This window comes from Vulpes lagopus, chromosome 10 (assembly GCF_018345385.1).
Source record: "Vulpes lagopus strain Blue_001 chromosome 10, ASM1834538v1, whole genome shotgun sequence".
NCBI classification, from domain to species: Eukaryota; Metazoa; Chordata; class Mammalia; order Carnivora; family Canidae; genus Vulpes; species Vulpes lagopus.
The window spans coordinates 83,266,106-83,284,635 of record NC_054833.1 but is presented as its reverse complement, the minus strand read 5'-3'; the positions used below and the strand labels follow the sequence as shown (position 1 = coordinate 83,284,635).

The 18,530-nt window shown below is 42.5% G+C and overlaps 1 protein-coding gene across 4 annotated transcripts in view; it reads left to right on the top strand.

Moving 5' to 3' along the window:
• Positions 1-18,530, top strand: part of GNB1 (G protein subunit beta 1) — a 100,951-nt gene that overhangs the window by 70,138 nt on the left and 12,283 nt on the right. For all 4 annotated transcript variants that reach the window (XM_041770273.1, XM_041770272.1, XM_041770269.1 and 1 more), the window contains 4 exons: positions 2,315-2,353; positions 4,021-4,127; positions 9,279-9,342; positions 10,329-10,491. In XM_041770273.1, coding sequence (XP_041626207.1) covers positions 2,315-2,353; positions 4,021-4,127; positions 9,279-9,342; positions 10,329-10,491 — 373 coding nt within the window. The remainder of the gene's footprint in view (positions 1-2,314; positions 2,354-4,020; positions 4,128-9,278; positions 9,343-10,328; positions 10,492-18,530) is intronic.

Sequence of the window (18,530 nt, the reverse complement as noted above, 5' to 3'; positions counted from 1 at the left end):
CAACTGAGCAGATCAGGTGATTTCCCTGGGGCCAAGTAGGAAGAAACCTCACTCTGCAGGGAACTGAGTGGTCACTGCCTTGGATGTACTCTGGTTTAAGGAAACAAAAGAGAGGGCCATTGTTGTCTTCAATGGCATTTCTCATCACAGCCAGCATAGAAACCTTTGCATAAATAATTTATCCATTATCCACATTTTCACCGGTCCATTCAATTGGAAATTAATCTGAAAGATGGTAGAAATTTGTCTTTAGGAAGCAGTTAACAGAGATTTCTTCCATTAGGAGAATTCTTCCAAAAAAAAAAAAAAAAAAAGGAGAATTCTTCCAGCTTGTTCTGAGAAATGCTGCACTCAGTGGCATAGACATTTGGTTAAAATGAAGACTGAATTAGGGTTCTTGGTGTTTAGTTTTAAAATGGCTTTTCCCTCCTTTTACCGATAGTATCACCACGGTCTGTTGTATGGTGCAGTGTGAAATCCAGGTTGATCTTTGGATGCTAATCAAGGTGAAGTTGCTTAAGTCCCTTGATTTATTTTTTCACTTAAAAAATTCTCATTATTCTTTTTTAAAACTAAAATCCATGTATAACATTAGTAAGAGTGGTGTTCAGAAATAAAGTTAATAAACTCAGTAGTTGTCAGATCCCCTGATGAAAGACTTGCTACTCCGGACCTTCCATCTGCTTACTCCTTACCCCAAATTTAGGTGCTGGCATAGAAGTACTTGATGATACAATTTTTGGTGTTTTAATTATTTAATCCATTAAGTAGAATTAATTAAGCAGAATGACTTCTAATAGGATAATTAAAGCTGAATTTGAAGGGATCCCTGGGTGGCGCAGCGGTTTGGCGCCTGCCTTTGGCCCAGGGCGCGATCCTGGAGAACCGGGATCGAATCCCACGTCAGGCTCCCGGTGCATGGAGCCTGCTTCTCCCTCCGCCTGTGTCTCTGCCTCTCTCTCTCTCTCTCTGTGACTATCATAAATAAAAAAAATAAAAAATAAAAAAAAAAAGCTGAATTTGAAATTTAGATCTTTGGTATGTTTATAATAATGTCTTTGAGTACATTTCCATGTTCTCTGCTAATAAATATTCCCTCCAGTTTCATGCAATAAAAATAATTCACAGTAAGGTAGTTTGTCCCTAGAGAACGGTGTCTTGGGACCCCCCCCACCCCCCGCCAGTCCCCACCACCTGCGAGCCTGTAGGTATGTGCAAATGCACACTTTCATAAGTACATAATGAGATGACTGCATAATAGAAACATTTTTTCATATTAGAAATTTGTCATAATTTCCTTTGAAATTACTCCTGCACTCATATTTTTACCCCTTTCAAACTATTGTTTCATTTTCCTTCATAATGTATGACTTTCTATTTTGTGTATTTCCTAGTAAATTTGATCACTTAGGAACAATAAAAACTTCTTAGTTAGCCTTAGAATATCCCTTTATAGTTGTTACCTGCTTCACAATATCATTTTATAGATAAGAAAACAGATAACAGGGGGATCCCCAGATGGCTCAGCTAAGCATCTGCCTTTGGCCCAGGGCGTGGTCCTGGAGTCCCAGGATTGAGTCCCACATGGTCTCCCTGCATGGAGCCTGCTTCTCTCTCTGCCTGTGTCTCTGCCTCTCTCTCAGTGTGTCTCTCATGAATAAATAAATAAAATCTTAAAAAAAAAAAATAGAAAAGAAAACACAGATAACAGCTATGACAGCCAGAAAGTCTTACCTGAATTTGACTATCTTGACTCCAGATCCTTTGCTCATAGACTTTAACGTCAGGTATTGTTGGCCTTGGAAGCAAAATCCTTAGTTAACATGATCGGAGGGACATCCAGTACTTTTTTGGACTTTTTTCTCTGGGCCCCGTGGCTCCTGGGCTGTTAAAGTAAGCGAGGTCCACATGCAGGTCTGTGGAAAAGTACAGGAGGCTTGGCAGGCAGGAGAGGAAGCAGCACCCACTTGTGGGGTTTCTCTGATGCCACCCAGCTTCCAGTGTGGTCCTCCCAGCACAGGCTCCATTTCTGGAGTCACAGAGGTGTTGTACTGGTTATAAGATGATCTGCTGGCCTCAAATGTATTGGGTGCCATTGATACTCTATTCATTGTAACTTGGAACACATATAGCAGGACTGCCAGTGGCCCTAGACTGTGTCTGAACAGAGCAATGGAGAGAGGATGCCATCCTCTTCCTTTCTACTTTTGCTTCTAACAGTTTGTAGAGGTGCTCTGAAACTCTGATGTGAAGACCTGGGATTGAACATATATGAAACGTTACTAACTTCCCCTTTGTCCTTCTTATTTCTTAGGATGCTAGAAAAGCATGTGCAGATGCAACTCTCTCTCAGGTAAGGACCCATTTATGCAGAGGCACCTGCCTGGCATTGGGCTGGCCTACCTACACTTAGTACCTTGAAAGTGATCTGTGCTTGAGACATTTTCATTCAGAAGGCACAGGAAATAGTGTTTTTTGGATGAAAAATAAATGTCTCACAAGCCTTTCTGAAGTCCAGTTTGGCAGATCCTCAAAAAGTTGCACATAAATTGTGAACAACAGTTCTGCTCCTAGATATATACCCAAAACTGGTGCTCAGACAAGTACATGTACATATGTGTTCTTATGTTCTTAGCAACAGCACTCTTCACAGTTTCCAAAAGGTGGAGACAACTACAGTCTCTGTGAACAGAAGAGCGAATAACGAGGTGGTCCATTCACATAGCAGAATATTCTTTAGCCATAACAAAGAATGCTTTACTGATATGTTTAGTATCATGGATGAACCTCAAACAAGATCCCAGTGAAAGCAGACATATAAGGTCACATAGTGTAGAATCCCACAGATAGGAAAGGTCCAGAGCAGGCAGATCCAAGGAGACAAAAAGTTTATGAGTGGTGCCAGGAGTTAGGAATGGGGTGGAGAATGACTATGGGGTTTCCTGCTGGGGTATGAAAACATGCTGGAACTAGGTGGAGGTGATGTGGTGGTTGTACAGAGGTGATAATGTGCTAAACACCATGGAACTGTTCACTTTAAAATGGTGAATCTCATCTCAAAAAAAGTTTTTATCCAAAGAATTAAACAGAAATGTGAAAGAAAAATTACATTCCTACTTCTTCTGAGGCTGATTAAATGTTTTACGTCCCAGTGCTTTAGGGTATGCACTTTAATTGGGGTTAAACAGTAAGTTAAAGAGAAACTTACACTGCATAGAGTTCCCAAATTTGAATTCTCATATATACTTTGTGTACTTTGAATTGTACATTTTTTAAACTCATTATTGAGGTGCTTGATTGGCTGAGGCAATAGATCATGAACTCTTGATTTCGGGGTTGTAAGTTTGAGCCCCACATTGGGGATTTAAGTAGAGATTACTTAAAAATAAAACCTTAAATTTAAGACACAAACCATTATTGTCATACACTTAGTCCATTTGGCAACTGAGAATTGTTAATGTCCATTCTTTACATGTTGGGGTGAGTTCGCAGGTTTCCATGTCCAATTCTGTGCCATAAGCAACACTATTTCTAGTCACTGCTGGGTGTTGTCCAGATTAGTGCCCAGCCTGGTCGCTGTGGATAGTGTGTGAGCAGCAGGCCTGTGTTCAGTGTGATGGAGGCTGATGGAACTGTAATTTGGAAGGAGAGCAAGCGTACAAGGACTAGGGGCAGGAGGAGTTGGGCCTGGCTAAACAGTTAGAGGAAGGAGGGAGCGTTGGGGAAGTCAACACACCTATGGACCCACACAGGGGTTGGGGGATCAGAGATCCTGAAGAACGAGTAGAACAGTGGACCTTATACACATCAGGACAGGAAGGAGGGTGCCATGGGTTACAGGAGAAGTCCTGGTGCAGAGCTGCCTAGGTGTCTGGCAGGAACCAGGGGTGGGGGTGAGGGGTGGACACAGCACCATGAGTGAGCTGCATAGCCAGAATGAGGGTGGTGGGAGAGGAGAGGAGGCCTCAGGTGAGGTCACTTCGGACAGATTGTTAATTTGCGGTAACTTTTATTTTTAAGATCACAAACAACATCGACCCAGTAGGAAGAATCCAGATGCGCACCAGGAGAACGCTGAGGGGGCATTTGGCCAAAATTTATGCCATGCATTGGGGCACGGATTCCAGGTGTGTGGGAACATGAACAAAACATAGTGCTTGATACATTCGAGGATTGTTCTGGATTTTGAGGAAATACAACCTGAACTCATCTGCTGTTACTTATATGGGAAAAATGAGGTTGTCAGATATCTGGGCAGGCCAGGTATAGATAGCATCACAAATGCAGATTCCCTGTCCTTGGTTCCACTCACCTGGGCTAATGGTACACTGTCACTTCTTTACCACCCTCATCACATCTCTATGAGCTGTGACCTCCACCTTTGCACTCCCAGCTCCACTGTGCTATGCCTGTGTGACCTTGAGAAGGTTACACAGCATCTCTACGCCATGGCTCCCTGTCTCTCCAGCCTGTTCCTCATGACTCCGTGGCCCCTACCCTCTTGTGGTTTCAGGGTCCTGGCTCAGGGATCATAAACCTGCCCAGTGGTGTGAGGAAGATTAAGTGTGTTGAGCCTTATAGCAGCGAGTAAAAGCATCCTGAGCACTGTGCACAGGTTTGCTACTGGTTTTCTTGGAGCCCATGTAGAGCAGACGTGTGGGAGTGCATGTCTTAGCTGCTCCCATCATTCTGTCCTCTGGCCTGTCTGCCTACCTTCCTTTTATCTATTGTCCCAACAAGAAAATCCCCCTCAGATGCTCTTTGCTTTTAACTTCTCCTTATTGGGACTTCTTTCCCTCTGGGTGGTTCATCTCCATCATGACCTGGTCCTTCCTTCCCATCCCTCTCCACACTTCTTTCCCTTAGAGGCTGCTGGAGAATCTCTCTCTTCTGCCTTTTCCACCTGAATAATTAAATAACAAGCTGTGTGATTTAGTGGCTATAACATGCTCTTTCTAATACCCGATGTATGATTTTCAAAATGCCTTTGTTTGAGTCGCATTATTTTGTGTGTGTGTCAGAGAGGAATTGCTTGGTTTTCTCTTTGTTCATGAAATTGTCTGCTATAGAGTGTAAACAGCTACAGAACAAAAGAATCTATCTTTAGTTTGTTCTATACACTGTTCCATACAATTTCAAATGCAAATGAGAGCTAACTTTGATCATTTTAATGATGGCAATAATCAGAAAAACTAAGAAAAGGGAAAGAAAATGCCCTTGCTAATCAGTCTACCTTGGAATTTGTTATCAAAAGAAGACAGTAACCAAATGGTATATTGCCTCCAGGGCTTTTCTTCCATCTGTTGGAATATCAATGTCCTGGTCTGACAGGACATTTACTAGGTAGTACTACAGCTCGGTTAAACTAAGAGCCAGTCTAGCCCAGTCCTTGGGAAGCTGGTACTCTTGGCTCACTAAGCAGTTTGCTTTCTTGCAACAACTGGGCTCTAGTTTGGGGAGTTGCAGAGGTGACATGTCACTTGTGTCTCAGAGTCACTGGGAGCTACAGGGCAATCTGCAGGCACTTCTGCGAATGAAGAGAGGGCACAGCGTGAGGCAGGAGGGCAGATGGACACTAGATCATCTAGCTTCCCAATCACATGTGCAAGGCTTTATGTTCCATCTGATTCAAACACAAATTGCACTTTGAAAGCTTCAGAGTCAGAAGGAAGAAGAGCAAGGGCATGAATAAGTATCACCAAATTCAGGATGATGGTCACCCCTTAAAGGAGGGGTAACATACTTTAAAAATCAATCAATCGATCGATCAAAGTAAATTAAAAAAAAATAAAAATAAAAAGGCAGCCCGGGTGGTTCAGCAGTTCAGTGTCGCCTTTGGCCCAGGGCTGATCCTGGAGACCCGGGATCAAGTCCCATGTCAGGCTCCCTGCATGGCGCCTGCTTCTCCCTCTGCCTATGTCTCTGCCTCTCCCTCTCTCTGTGTATCTCTCATGAATAAATAAATAAAATCTTAAAAAAAATAATAATAATAAAAAGGGGGGGTAACATGGAAGACCTTGTGGGGGTTGGTGGGTGGTGTTATGGTCTTGTTCTGTTTCTTGGATGGCGTGGTGGGCACATGTGTACTTGTTTTATAGCTGTTTTTGAAACTGCACAGCTGTGTTTCATAGTACCCTTATGTGAGGACCCTATTGTATAATTACAAACAAAAGAAAATGAAAAATGATATTACAGAGGATCTCTACTATCCAGAGCCTTTCAGACATTATTTTTTCTGGATAGCTGTATTTTTCCAGATAGGTAAATTTTTGTCTCTTAAAAAGTCCAAAATATTTTTTCGTGATACAAGGCTGTAAATTCATGAATACCAATTTTCTTTTTCTTTTTTTTTTTTTAATTTTTTTTTATTTATTTATGATAGTCACAGAGAGAGAGAGAGAGGCAGAGACACAGGCAGAGGGAGAAGCAGGCTCCATGCACCGGGAGCCCGATGTGGGATTCGATCCCGGGTCTCCAGGATCGCGCCCTGGGCCAAAGGCAGGCGCCAAACCGCTGCGCCACCCAGGGATCCCGAATACCAATTTTCTTATCATGTTTGTATAGTTTATAGATACTTCCAAATTGTTGTACTGATTAGTAGTTTATTTTCAAAACCACAAGGAGAGCCCACAAGAGATTCGTGCATATGCATGTGTCGATGTATATTATGTATATCTTTATGTTTATCAACATAATAATTTATACTTAATTCTACTTTTTAGAATAGTTGAGTCTATTTCAGTTTCATGAGTTAATGTGAAACTTTTTCTCCCCTTTCTAAAGTCTGCTGAAGTTCTTGTTATAATTGAGAGGGAAAAACAGCTGGCCCAGCTAGGCCTGAGAGCCCTCCGTCCTCCAAGTAAATGAGGGGTCAGAGGCATTTGGATGTGGGCCTCTATTCAGCCTCTGTTCTCAGCTTCCTGGAGCCCTCACTTCCTTGCCGGTTCTTGCCTGTGTGTCCTGGGTAGATGGTGCCTCATAGTAACTGACTTGTGAATAGCTGAAGGCTCCAGGGGTAGAATGAACCCAGTTCTCCAGCATTTGTTCTGTCTCAGATTAAGAAGTGTCCTCTGTCACCTTCTGGAGGATCATCAGACAGCTTAACATTTCTCTAACCCCTGGGTGAGTCAGCATATATTAAGCTCTCTGACCAGGAGACCTTTTCTAAAGGTGACCCTCCTAGAGGATGAGCTTCTTTACATTGGCTTGAATATTCCCTTCAAAGCCTGTGTAAAGGGCTAGCCAGAAATTGAGCAGCAGAGTGAGCCTTATTCTTTTATGTGGCAGGAAATCGCTTTTAAGTGCCTAATATGTTTGTCACTGAACCCAGGTGCAGGACTTGGCTTTAAGAAACTGCATCTGAAAAATGATAGGATTTGACCTGCACTTACTTTGGTTCTGTGATAAATTTTGCTGTGCACCACTGAAAACATTTGTGTTATTTGCCAAACTCATTGTTGACTCCTTATAAAGGAAGTTTGAGCATCAGAACATGGAATTTGATGGAAAATGTCACAGCTGTCAGAATATCTTGAGTAAGTTTTACCTCTAGGTTTTGATCAGTTTATTAAGCCAAATATGCTCTTGGCTGAAATGATCAAAACCTGTGTTTGATTAAAATCTTTACAATTAAAAATCTCTTGGGGTGGTGGCCATGTGGCCCTGTCCTCACCTCACCCAATGTCCTGTTTGCAGGTACCTAGATGTCCTGGGGCAGAGGTTTAAAGACCCTTGATGGGGGCACCTGTTCCCCTCCAATTGGGACAGTTGGGCTTATGGGGTGTTCAGAGGCCTGGTCCTTCTCCCCCTGGTCTGCCCCTGCCACTGTTCTCTCCTGTAGTAGGAGGGGCCATATGAAGCCTGGCCCTGTGCACATGTCCTTGGGGGAGGTGGGAAACCCTGGGGGCATGGCCAGGATGTTAAAAAAAAAAGAAAAAGAAAAAAATTTAATCTATTGTTATTTTACCATGCTGTGGTGTATCTCTGCCTAGCATTATGAATAGAGCCTCCTTGCCATTCTTTCAAAATAGCACATTCTATAGGACAGAGTTCTTAGGGAGTCTTAGGAGTAGCTTGGTTCCCAGAATTACTCTGTCCCTTTGCCCATTAGTCATGCTTTCCTTCTGCAGTATCCTAACTTAATTCTACAAATATAGACAGCAACTTTTCAACACAGGATCCCAAACTTAGCAGTTACCCAAAGCAAGAAAATAGTCTTGAAGAAAATTCATGATAGTTACTATTCTCTACTGCCGGACAAGACACGATTCTGCTGTAGTTTGTCATCTCTTTGCAAAGCAGGTGGGAGGTTAAGCACCTCCTTAACGTTTCTAGGAGACCTGGATTCCAGATTTAGCTCTGTCTGGGAAATTTTCATGGTTTTAGTTTTGTTTCGTTTTGGGTTTTTTTTTTTTATGAGAAATGTCTCACAAATTTGGAATATCTAAAAGCTGATTATTCTTTACTATCTAAGCTTTCTATGTGTCAAATGGAACATAAAGTTATATACTGAATATTTTCTGCCACCTTTAGTTCTTGAAAGATTTGTATGTCTTAGGGCGCCTGAGTGGCTCAGTCAGTGAAGCGTCTGCCTTCGGCTCAGGTCATGGTCCCAGGATCCTGGGATCGAGCCCCGTGTGAGGTTCTCTCCTTGGCAGGGAGCCTGCTTTTCCCTCTCCCTCTGCCTACCGTTTCCCCTCCTTGTGGGCATGGTGTGTTTGTCTGTCTATCTGTCTGTCTCTCTCTGTCAAATAAATAAAAATTTTTTTTAATTAAAAAAAGAAACAGGGATCCCTGGGTGGCGCAGCGGTTTAGCGCCTGCCTTTGGCCCAGGGCGCGATCCTGGAGACCCGGGATCGAATCCCACGTCGGGCTCCCGGTGCATGGAGCCTGCTTCTCCCTCCGCCTGTGTCTCTGCCTCTCTCTCTCTGTGACTATCATAAGTAAATAAAAATTTAAAGGAAAAAAAAAAAAAAAAAAGAAACAAACAAACCTGTCTTAGCTCACCAGAGTGGCTTTGGTGATCTAGTCTTCATTTGAAGACAAGCACTCTTGAATTTGAACTATTATTTGTGGGAGTATTTTCTTTCATGCTTTCAAAGTTGAGTTAACAATTTAGACCTTTTTATTTATTTTATAAATCAGTGTGCTTTGTCTCAAACAAGTGTGACACTGAAGTGTGTGTTCACAGTCACTAAGATTCAGTTTATACGGTTGACTTTGTGTGATACCTGTGTTGCTCTGGTACTGATGAGTTTTCTATTGTCCTCTCCTTGTAGGCTTCTGGTCAGTGCCTCACAGGATGGCAAACTGATCATCTGGGATAGCTACACCACAAACAAGGTAAGGATGGCAGGGTCCCTTCCTGACAAACCCACTCAGGAGGCAGTAGGCTTCTAACTTCCTGTCCACTTGTGTAAAACACATCATACAGGATAGGGAGGGGATCACAGTGAATTTTGTTTTTAGTGTGAAGCCCAATCAGATAACTAGTGCATGCTAGTTTAGCATGCTATTGGTCTCTTCTGCTGCACTTCATGGTCTTGTTGCAGGGCAGCGGGGGAGGTAAGTCCCTCCTTAATAGTTCTGAGAGATATGGATTCCAGAGTTAGCTCAGGCTGAGAAATTTCATGTTTTATTTAAAGATGTAGAAATCCAGCTTTTCGTTTAGTTATTAGTTTTTACAAGAGATAACCTGAAAGGCAGTAAGTATACTTTCAAGTATAAATTATATCCTTTTAAACAGTCCAAAGTACTGTCACTGGGTCCATATATATTAGAAGATCAGACTCTGTCGTATTTTACTGGAGATCTAAGATTGCAGTATTTGTAATGAGTCTATCCTAAATATGGGGAAGTCTGTGGCAGGATTAATTACAATGTCTAGTCTGGTTATTTCACTAAAAACATTTTGTTTCATAAGTCAGTGTAGAGCCATTTTGACAGGCCAGTGAACTGTTTTCTTTTTAACATATAACCTGGATTAGGAGGCTCTAAAGCTATTACTTAGGTGCATACCTAACCATAAATTGTGACCTTAACAAAACTGTAGATTAAATTTGTTGTGCAGCAGTGGATATTTTTTTTAAAGCTGAAATCAAGAGTCAGATGCTTAACCAGCTGAGCCACCCAGGCGGCACGTGGATTTGTAATTAGTACTTTATCTGACTAGTCACATGTATAAATTATTTTCAAAATGACTCTGGCTGTTGTTTGGCTCTATTGCATTCTATGCTATGAAAGTTGTAGACTAGAAATAGAATCATAGTGTCCCTAGTTAATGTTTTTGAACTTGAGTGTGTCTGCCTCATCTGTGTTCTGTCACTTAGGTCCATGCCATCCCTCTGCGTTCCTCATGGGTCATGACCTGTGCATATGCCCCTTCTGGGAACTATGTGGCCTGTGGTGGCCTGGATAACATTTGCTCCATTTACAATCTGAAAACTCGTGAAGGGAATGTACGTGTGAGCCGTGAACTGGCCGGACATACAGGTACATGTTCTCACCAGTAACCTCATAGTTGGAGATGTTTGCCTGCTGTGTGTTATATGCTTTGGACACTCAACTCTTATCAATAATTATTTAATAAGGTTGGTTGTAATAATAGCGAGAAACATTCTGAAAATGAAATCAAAGATAGGCTTTTGATATGCCTTCACTGGGAAGAAGCCTTTGGATTGAGGATCTTAGGGATCACTGCCTCATCCTGACAGCCACCTTTTTTTATTTTATAGAAACATTGCTTAATCTGTTACCTTCTTCTAAACCATCTTGTATTCATGAGTGCCTTTCCAGGAGGGTTTCCTAATCTACACGTGCATTTATACACATATATACATATGTGTACACACACATATACATGTATGGATCCAACCTGGTCCTCTAATACACTTTGTACCAATGAGCACTCTTGTTGAAAAGGAAACAGAAGAGTCTTGTAGGCTGTTCCTTTGAATACAGCCAGCTTTAAGAGTTAAATGGTTATTATTTTGCCAAGTTTAGTTTACCTGTGACACTTGTTCATAACAAAAAGAGGTCTCATCCTAATATTTTACTTATATGGCCGTCTACACCCTGCTAGACTCACCTACTACACCTGCAGCCAAAGAAATGATCAAAAGTAATGAATAATACTACTTTTGACTCTAGTTAAGCCTTCTGTTAAATTAATTTTAGCCAGATAAGAATATGTGCATGGTCCCTTTTTTTTTAATTTGTGTGATTTTTTTTTTGTTTGTATTAAAGTATAACTAGCATATGGTATTCTGTTAGTTTTAGGTGTGTAATATAATAGAGTTTCAGGTATAATCATTTAACACTTGTATACATCTCTCAGTGCTCACCACAGTAAGTGTGCTTAACCCTGTTTATCTGTTTCCTCCCTCCCTCTTCACCCTCCCCTCTGGCCACCACCATTAAATCATACAGTTATCCTTTTTAAAGATATGTTCCCTGGGGGGATCCCTGGGTGGCTCAGCGGTTTAGCACCTGCCTTCAGCCCTCCTTGATCCTGTAGTCCTGGGGTCGAGTCCCACATCGGGCTCCCTGCATGGAGCCTGCTTCTCCCTCTGCCTGTGTCTCTGCCTCTCTCTCTCTCTCTCTCTCTCTCTCTCTCTCTCTCTCTCTGTCTCTCATGAATAAGTAAAGTCTTAAAAAAAAAAAGATATGCTCCCTGTATTTCATTAATTTCTGCCCTGCATTATCCCACCCTCTGCTTGCTTTGGGGTTGCTTTCTTCTTGATTTTCTAGCTTCTTAAGGTGGAATCTTAGACCTTTCCTTTTCAAATAGTAGCACTTAAAGCTATAAATTTCCCTTTGAACAGGGCTTTAACTGTATTATCATTCAGCTTGAAGTATTTTTAATACCCTTTTGATTATTTCTTTGATTCATGGGTTATTTAGAAGTATGAAGTTTAATTTTCAAGTACCTGGAGTTTTTATTTATTTATTCCTTAAATAATTTATTTATAATTAAATTCCATTATGTTCAGAGAATATATTCTGTGTCGAGTCTTTTCAGTTTGTTGAGACTTGTATTTAATGGAGCAGAGAGTCTGTCAAGATGAGCATGTCACATACACTTGGAAACCAGGTCTATTTTGCAGTTGCTGGGCAATGTTCCAAGTGTATTCATTCAAGCCAGACTTTTGATCCTGTTCACATCTCCCAAAACTTCATCTCTGTGACCTGCTGGCAGTAGATGTTAAGGGCCCTGATTATGGATTTAATACTTTCTTCCTTTAATTTTGGCAATTTTTGCTTCATATGTTTTGAGTTCTGTTAGTAGAGCATATACATTTATGGGTGTCATGTCTTCCTGATGAATTGTTCCTCTTAACATGATGAAATTCCCCTTTTCCTCTCAGAATATTATTAATATTTTTTGTTGTAAGTCTACTTTATTTGATGTCAATAGAGGCACGCCTGATTTCTGTTGTTTTCATGGTTTTTTTTCCATCCATTTTCTTTCAACATAACTGTATCTTTGTAAGTAGGGTTCCTTATGACAGCATATAATTGGGTCTTGCCTTTTATCCATTCTAAAGGGTTCTGCCTGTCAGTGGTATTGGTTCATTCCTGTTTCATGTGATGTGCATACAGTTGGATTTAGCTCTGTCGTGTCACCACTTGCTTTGCTTCCCTGCCTTCCTTTGGGTTAGTTTACTAACCTAAATTCTTAGAATACTAGTTGAGTTTATCTGTTGGCTCGTTTGGTTTCCTTTTTGCAGTAATTTCTAGTGGTTTATCTAGGGATTACAATGTACATTCATAACTTTTCACGGTCCACTCAGTTAATATTGTATCAATTCATATAAAATAGTAGAGTCTTGCAGCTGGAAAGGCCTATTTTTATGCCCTTCCTCATTTTTTTTTTTTTTTAAGATTTTATGTATTTATTCATGAGAGACATGGAGGGAGGGAGGGAGGGGAGACATAGGCAGAGGGAGAAGCAGGCTTCTCACAGGGAGGGAGCCAGATGCAGGACTCAATCCTGGAGCCAAAGCCAGACACTCAACTGTTGAGCCACCCAGGCATTCCTACCCTTCCTCATTCTTAAAAGTTCTTTTTTTTTTGTTTCCAAAGAATGAGAGCACAAACAGGGAGGGTCAGAGGGAGAGAGAATCTTAATGAGACTCCACACCCAGCACAGAGCCCAACGCTAGGCTCAGTCTCACACCCTGAGGTCATGATCTGAGCAAGAAACCAAGAGTTGGACACTCGACCAACTGAGCCACCCAGGGACGCCAAAGAGGTTTTTTTTTTTTTTTTAAGTTTTTATTTTACTTTATTGTTATTATTTTTAAAGATTTTATATATTTATTCATGAGAGGCACAGCAGAGGGAGAAGCAGGCTCCCTGTGGGGAGAGCCTGATGCAGGACTTGATCCCAGGACCCCGTTATCACACCCTGAGCTGAAGGCAGATGCTCAACCACTGAGCCACCCAGGCGCCCCTTTATTTTATTTAAGAAAATTCTACACCCAACATGGAGCTTGAACTCACAACCCTGAGATGAAGTGTTGGGTGCTCCATGCTGAGCACCCTGAGATGAAGCCAGCCGGGTGCTCCTGTTTTCCTTCATTTTTGAATAGTATTTTTGCTGAATATTTTGATTTCTGGGGTTGACATTTTTTCTTTTAGCACTTAGATTTTTTTGTATTTATTATGCTTCAACATCTTGAATTTGTAAAGTTTTATCTTTTACTAAATTGAGGACATTTTAGGCCATGTCCTCAAATATATTTTCTGTTCTGTAGCCTCCCCTCGTTTTGCACTGCAGTGTGTGGGTTTTCCTATGGTCCTGTGGGTTCCTGTGGCTCTCCGCCTTTTCCTGTAGTCTCCCTCTTCTACAAATCTGTCCTTGGGCTTATGTGACTTCTGTCACCCCCAATACTCTCACCACTGAGGAACCTGTATATGTCAGATGTTCTGTTTTTAGATTCTAGGATTTTGTTTGCTTTTTAAAAACATATTTGTTACGTTTCTGTTGAGATTTCCTGTCTTGTTTTTTATTACATATATATTGGGTATCCTTCATTGTAGTTACGAGAGCTGCCTTGAGAATTTTTGTCTGCCATTTCAGCAGCTAATCCCTCTAGAGGTTGGTCTTGGTGACTCTTTTCTCTTCAGTAGGGGGTGACACTTCCTCTTAGTACGATCGGTAATTTTGAACTATCCCCTGGATATTGTGAAGTGTTGTGTTGCAGAGACTGTGTTCTTGTGCTCTGACATGGCCATGCTGTGTCCTTTCAGGCAGCCACAGAAGCCACGTCTGTCCTTTTCCCATCAGCCAGGTCATGTGGAGCCTGCTCTTTGTGTGGTTCAGATGTAAGCTTCAAGCACTTAGGTGCATGACTGAAGTCTCCTCTTCTGTGGCTTTCTCCTTTCTAGGTTCTCTTCTTTCACTTTCTGACTGTGGTTGCCCGCAAATCTGTCTGCTGGCGATTCAAGAAGGTCTTACCCATGTGGTGTCTCAGATGGGGACCTGCCATAAAAACAAACTCAGTACTTTTCTTTTTTTTCCAAGTGTAGGCTTCCCTTCATTTTGTCTGTTTCTCTTTCCTGTGTCTTTAGATATTTGTTTTTTGTGTTAAGGATTTCATTTTTAAGCAGTCTCAAACCCAACATGAGGCTCAAACTCCTCATGATCCTGAGATTAAGAGCTATTTATTTAACTGAATGACCTAACCACGTGCTCCTATTTGTTTTTATGTTTATCCAGAGCTCATAGTTATTTTCTGTTGGAAATTGGCTCCTGTGGATAGAACTGCTACCCCCCTGCCAGAAGCTGGGGTAGACTATATCTACATGGTCCTTGCAAGCAGGGTGATTCTATCTAATGAGCACACTTCATAAACCACTTTGTTACCACGTTGATGAACTTCCAACACACATACATTCTTAATGTTTATCAATTGCTGATTTATAATCAGATTCAATACATTGATTGCATTTTTAATTAAGACTTTAGGTTTTTAACACTGCACTTATCAAAACAAAAACAAAATTAGTATTAGAGGAAATGTTCTGAAATTTTTTTTTCCTTCATATGTCATAAAATTTTACTTCCTGGGAGTTGAGTGGTTTCTTAAAAACATTTGGCCTCTTAAGGGACACCTGGGTGGCTCAGCAGTTGAGCATCTGCCTTCGGCTCAGGGTGTGATCCTGGAGTCCCAGGATCAGGTTCCATGTTGGGCGCCCTGCATGGAGCCTGTTCTCCTCTGCCTGTGTCTCTACCTCTCTCTCTGTGTGTCTCATGAATAAATAAAATCTTTAAAAAAAACACACACACACAACACGTTTGGCCCTTAAAAGAGTGTTGCTTTCTTCAGACATGATACATAATTTTCAGCTTCAAGTCAATAAAGGTTACAATTTCATAAGCTTAAAATAGTCTTGTTTTAGTCAGAGGGTTAAAGTGTGAACTGTTAAAGGGTTCCACACATTTGAGGGTTTGCTATCTTTGTCTTGTCTCAGGCCTGAATGTCCGTTCATCACTTATACGTCTCTCTGGCCTGAGCATTAGCTTGAGAACTCGTGTTTAAGCCATGGTAGGGACATTTTCTTGTATCATCTTAGAAATGCAGTTACACTAAATACGCCTTTGAGTGCCGTTATCAGGTGTACTGAATCCTTCCTAATCATGTTTGATAGTCCTGGGACAGGAATCCTAGGCACTCAGCTTCAGGGATAAGGCTCTTGGTAATCAGTTGTTTCCTGTTGTTGTTTCCATGGGATGTAAGGGCCCATATGGAATAAACAGCTACCCAGGGTTTGGAAGTTCTTTGGCAGTACTTCAGAGAGGAACCCTCAGGTGCTGCTCTGTCTTACAGAGTAAAGGATGCCCTCTGGAAATGGCTAATGGACTGAATTCATGGAAATTGAGATGGGACATTTATTATCACTAGTATAAATGTATTACATACAGAGTACAACTTTCTGACTGCTGTTTTGGTGGAAATCCCTATATTTAAGAAATGAGGAACTCACTGAGGACTCACATCTGATGGAAGTGTCAGACCTGGTGTCACAGATCTATTCTCAGAGCAGGTCCCTTCATGCTAACAAGGAAAGAATTGACACTTGCTCATAAAGGTACCTTCCTTCCTCAATGTCTCATTGCAGTGTGGACACACTGCCTTCCCAGGATCATCTGCTCAAGATGGCCTCAGAGGTATAAACATTTTGATAAGAGTTTAGCCAGAGTTTTTCTGGGTATACAACTGTGGTATGTTGCTCAGTGACTGCCTATCATTCCTGCCAAACCAGCTGTGGTGGCAACTTCATTTTCTAGGGATAGTTTATTCCTATAATCTGAAGCTGAATATTTTACACTCCTGTGAAAGCACAGTGAACTGGACACATTGTCTGCTAATCGCTTGTTTTTCTGGCATACTGCAGCACACTTGGCTATAGGGGGAAAGATGTCTCCCCATAATTCTGCCTCAGGGGTTATAATAGGGCTGCTCTTTGGCACCCACTTCATTGGCAGTTAGTTAGATTTAACAGGACACATGCTTTAGGGTTTGTGTGTGTGTGTGTGTGTGTGTGTGTGTGTGTGTGTGTGTGTGTGTTAGTGTTACAGTCTGGGAAAGTCAGGTCTCACTGTTCACTAAATAATCTCATGGACCATTCCTGGGGAGCCCGGCTGCCTGATGCCTGGCTGGGTGCAGGGGCTCATGGTCCTGTCTGGAATGTGTGCTGCTTGCCCCTTGGCTGCCTTCTGGATGGCCCCCTTGCCACCTCTCTGCCTGCTCAGCAGCCATACACAGAAGGAGCCTCTTCCTAGGGTTGCCACAAGTCCTGGCTGTGCCTGCCATGGGCCACACTGGGTCCCACACCCACCCCATCCAGCCTCCTGGATTGACTACCTGGATCCAGATTTCATACCATCCTGGAAGGATGATGGCAAACTGCCCAAAACCCTGAGCTTTGAGAGGACGAGGCCACACAGCCTTATGAATGCATCTGAAGGTGTTTCTAGGTTGCTTATGTTTTCATCTGATTTCATCTAGTGCCATTAATGCTTTATAAACTCTCTTAACTGGGATCCCTGGGTGGCGCAGCGGTTTGGCGCCTGCCTTTGGCCCAGGGCGCGATCCTGGAGACTCGGGATCGAATCCCACGTCGGGCTCCCGGTGCATGGAGCCTGCTTCTCCCTCTGCCTGTGTCTCTGGCTCTGTCTCTCCTTCTATCTCTCAAGAATAAATAAATAAAATCTTTTAATAAAAAAAATAAAAATAAAAAATAAACTCTCTTAACTCATTTATTTTAGAGAAGGGCGGGGGAGGAGGGACCAAGGAGCGAGGAAGAATCCCAGGTAGGCTCCATACCTGGTATAGAGACTGATGCGGGGCTCGATCCCACAGCCCTGAGATCACCACCTGAGCCTAAATCAAGAGTCAGATGCTTCACCGACTAAGTCATCCTGGCGCTCCTAAGCTCTCCTAACTCTTAATAAAACCCTTCTTTGGCATTTCCTCATTCTCACATCTTTAGGTTACTTCATCATGTATTTACCCCATTTTAACCAAACTACTTGAACAGTGTTTTCTCACTGTCTTTGCTCTCTGGCTGCCATGTGTACCAGGGTGTGGGGCAGCTGGCTTTCCCTCTATCTCTGGGCTGAACTGTACTCCCTCCCAGAACAGAAGCTGCATCGGATGCTGCACAAGTACCTGCTTGGTGGCCACCCACGGTGGGGCCTTGTGTGTCCGACTGCAACTTTGACTTAGCCCAGGCACCCAGTTTGGTGCATTGGTGCTTTCTAGGGGTAGGCTGGCTGAAGCCACCAATGTGCTCACTATGAAAATTTGGGAAAATAACTTTAAATTCTCTTCTTTTGTGTTTTTAATCTATAGTCTCACCCAGAACTATGATGTTTCTGAAGAGTTGAGAGTCCCATTGTGTGCTGATGCGTCTCTGTTGCTGGATGTCTGCAGTCTCCAGTTTGTCCGTAGTGTGAACATTCTTATGGATGAATGACCCCTCAGCTTATAGCCATTTTCTTAGCTGGGCCTTTTGGTCTTGGCAGGCCATGTGAGTCACTCTTCTACCCACATTGGTACTCTTGGCTTTGCTCTCTTTGGGCCAGTAGCTTCTCTACATGCAGAAGTAAGTGTATTTGCTCCTCTGGCAACAGATTCCCAAGCAGGCAACATACTCTGTCAGGACATCCTGCCTCTGTCCTCCAGGCCTCAACAGACAAAACCCCTGGGTCTCCCCCCATGGTCCTTGACCCAAGTACCTACTCTCTGTACTGCCTCATTTCAAGCCTCCTGTCTCTGGACAAGGCTGTTCCCTAGCATGTCCTGTTACTGTCACCCATGGTCTCTGTGAGGTGCACAGGGACACCCTTGTGCCCTTGCATCTCTAGACCTGGCACCCATGTCTGTTGGGGGTCTGTATTCCCAGCTGCTCTCTAAGCTTCCAAAGGACAGCAGCACCACTGGCTGGCCACTGTGTAGCACACTCTGTAGCACACTCAAACCTGGGGAGGGGCTTCTCTTTACCTGAGGCAAACCCCCGCA